Source organism: Diadema setosum, chromosome 3 (genome assembly GCF_964275005.1).
Source record: "Diadema setosum chromosome 3, eeDiaSeto1, whole genome shotgun sequence".
Taxonomy (NCBI): domain Eukaryota; kingdom Metazoa; phylum Echinodermata; class Echinoidea; order Diadematoida; family Diadematidae; genus Diadema; species Diadema setosum.
Window position 1 is genome coordinate 40,973,284 of NC_092687.1, and position 2,863 is coordinate 40,976,146.

A 2,863-nucleotide genomic window follows, 5' to 3' on the forward strand; every position below is an offset into this window, starting at 1 on the left:
GAATAATGGTGTTTATCATTAACTGGAATAGCATATTTCTCTAACATTGCAAAGGGATTAAATTACAATTAAACTGGGCACATAAATTTTCTAAACAGTCTTTAATTTCTCAATTGATATTCAAAGAACACATGTATTTTATGTGATTGCGTTTTATGTCATGCTAAGTTGACAATTTTATTTTCATGTACCGTATTGATGTTTTTCACAGCATTTTGTTAGTAAACTAGATACCATGGCTGGCCCCCTCCCTACCCCAACTTTTGACTGGGATTGCCCAGACAAAGCTCAGGCATTTAAAGAGTTCAAACAGCTATCCCAAATGTGGTTTAACGTAAAGGGAATCAAGAAAGAAGACCAATACAATTACATGATAATATGGTCAGGTCGCGATGGTCTTCGCGTTTTTAATACATGGAATCTGACTGAAGAGCAGGTGAAGGATCCTCAGAACATTTGGAGTAGACTGGAGAGTCACATCCAGCCTACCGAAAACTTTCGTGTCCACCGACTGGAATTTCAGCGCTACAGACAGCTAAATAATGAGGCTATTGATGACTTTGTTGTTCGATGCAAATCAAAAGTAGCCAAGTGCCTCTTTCGGGATGAAGACATCCAAGAAGAACGCATAATTGAGGTACTGATTTCTGGAGTTCAGTATCCGGAAGTCCAGAAAATGCTTCTCGCTAAAGGCAAAATGACTCTGAAAGAAGCCCTGGATATCGCGAGAACGCATGAAGCGAGCACAGCACACATGTCCCAGCTTCGAGGACTAGAGAACAATGCTAATGTTCATACAGCTCAGAAAAGCCGTACCTGCCCGAATTGCGGCACGATCCACCCGAAAGGAAAATGTCCCGCATACTCCTCTACTTGCCACAACTGCGGGAAAAAAGGTCGCTGGAAGAAGATGTGCCGGAGCAAGAGCAGTAGCAGAGGAAAAAACTATGACCGCCGTGGACCATCCAAACAGAAATCACAGTTTCATCAAAAAGGATGGAATAAGAGAAAAGGGACTCACGGTAACAAAGCTGTCCACCCACTTGAAATGACAAGTGATGATGAACATTTAACAAGTGAATTCAACTCACTAAAACTTGAGACTTTGACGTTTAACAGGGACCTGTTATTCGACAGCCTAACTGCTGATGTACGCGATGAGGTATTTGCCACACTAGCCGTAGACATTCCGAATAGACGAGGAGATCACACTCTCAAAGTGAAAGTTGATACAGGAGCACAGGGCAACATACTGCCTACCCGCATCTTCAAGCAGATTCATCCAGAATGGACTGACGGGGATGATACCGCACGCAAACCTCTGATCTCCAGGAGCAGCACACGACTCTTAGCGTACAATGGTGCAGAGATTCCCCAGCACGGGACAGTGATCCTATCGTGTAGATACAAGAATGGGCAGTGGCACAAAACTACATTCTTTGTGGTTGATACTACCGGAACAGCACTCCTTGGTCTACCCAGTTCAAGGGAGATGGAACTGGTAACACTAAATTGCGCTGTGCAGGCATCAACACAGGCACCTGTTAGGAATACCAAGGACCTACAGACAAGGTATCCAGACAGGTTTGAAGGCATCGGCAAATTCCCTGGTGAATTTCACATTGATCTAAAAGACGATGCACAGCCGGTCATTCACTCCCCAAGAAGACTCCCCATCCATTTGAAGGAGGAACTCCAAGGAGAACTCAACAGGATGGAGGAACTTGGAGTTATCAGAAAAGTCACAGAGCCTACTGATTGGGTATCCTCAATTGCCCTGAGCCGTAAATCCAACGGAAAGCTTCGTGTTTGTCTTGACCCCAAGGACTTAAACAGGGCATGCAGAAGGACCCATCACAAGACACCTACACTTGAAGAGATCACCTTCAAGATGAGCGGAGCAAAGGTCTTCAGCAAACTTGACGCCCGTCATGGGTACTGGAGTATCGTCCTGGACAATGAATCCAGTCTCCTAACCACATTCAACTCTCCGCTTGGACGATACTGTTTCAAGAGACTTCCCTTCGGGCTAAATGTGTCACAAGATATATTCCAGGCAAAGATGGACGTGATCTTGGAAGGATGTCGGTGTCATAGGAATCGCTGACGACATTGTAGTCTTTGGCTCCTCCGAAGTGGAGCACGACAACAACCTGCATAGACTCATGCAGAGAGCACGCGAATACGGACTAGTGTTCAACCTAGACAAGTGTGACATCAAGATCGCCTCTGTCAAGTTCTTTGGGTGCTACTATGATGCAAATGGGATCCACCCTGATCCTGAGAAAGTGGCCAGCATCAAGGCACTGTCTCCCCCTCAGAATGTGAAGGAGCTACAGCAGTTCCTCGGAATGGTACAGTACCTTTCACCATTCTTTCCCCACTTAGCTGATCTGACAGCAGACCTTCGGGATCTCACCTGCAAAGACAGAGAATGGCAGTGGTCAGGTTCGCACCAGATGGCCTTTGAGACTCTCAAGAAGAAAGTTGAAGAGCTTACAACTCTGACATACTTCGACCCATTGAAGCCGACAGTCATCCAAGTAGACGCATCACAGAAGGGCCTAGGAGCCGCCCTCCTTCAGGACAACAAGCCTGTTGCCTTCGCGAGCAAAGCACTGTCCCCCACCGAGCAACGGTACGCCAACATTGAACGTGAACTACTAGCAGTAGTCTTCGGATGCACACGTTTCCACACATATGTGTTTGGATCTAGGTTTACTGTCGAGTCAGATCATAAACCTTTGGAGAACATCCAGCACAAGAATCTTGCTGACACCCCACCAAGACTCCAAAGGATGATGCTAAGGCTTCAACCGTATGATGTCCACATCATGTACCGTCCAGGAAGCACGATGCTACT

The 2,863-nt window shown here is 46.1% G+C and overlaps 1 protein-coding gene across 1 annotated transcript; it reads left to right on the top strand.

Annotated features, from left to right (window-relative positions):
- Window positions 1–235: 235 nt before the first annotated feature.
- LOC140246868 (uncharacterized) lies at window positions 236–2,107 on the top strand. Its single transcript, XM_072326193.1, has one exon. It carries the CDS (start codon window positions 236–238, stop codon window positions 2,105–2,107), a length of 1,872 nt encoding a protein of 623 aa, XP_072182294.1.
- The last annotated feature ends 756 nt before the right edge of the window (window positions 2,108–2,863 follow it).

Coding starts and splice junctions, on each gene's coding strand:
- LOC140246868 (XM_072326193.1), top strand. CDS start 236: ATGGCTGGCCCCCTCCCTACCCCAACTTTTGACTGGGATTGCCCAGAC.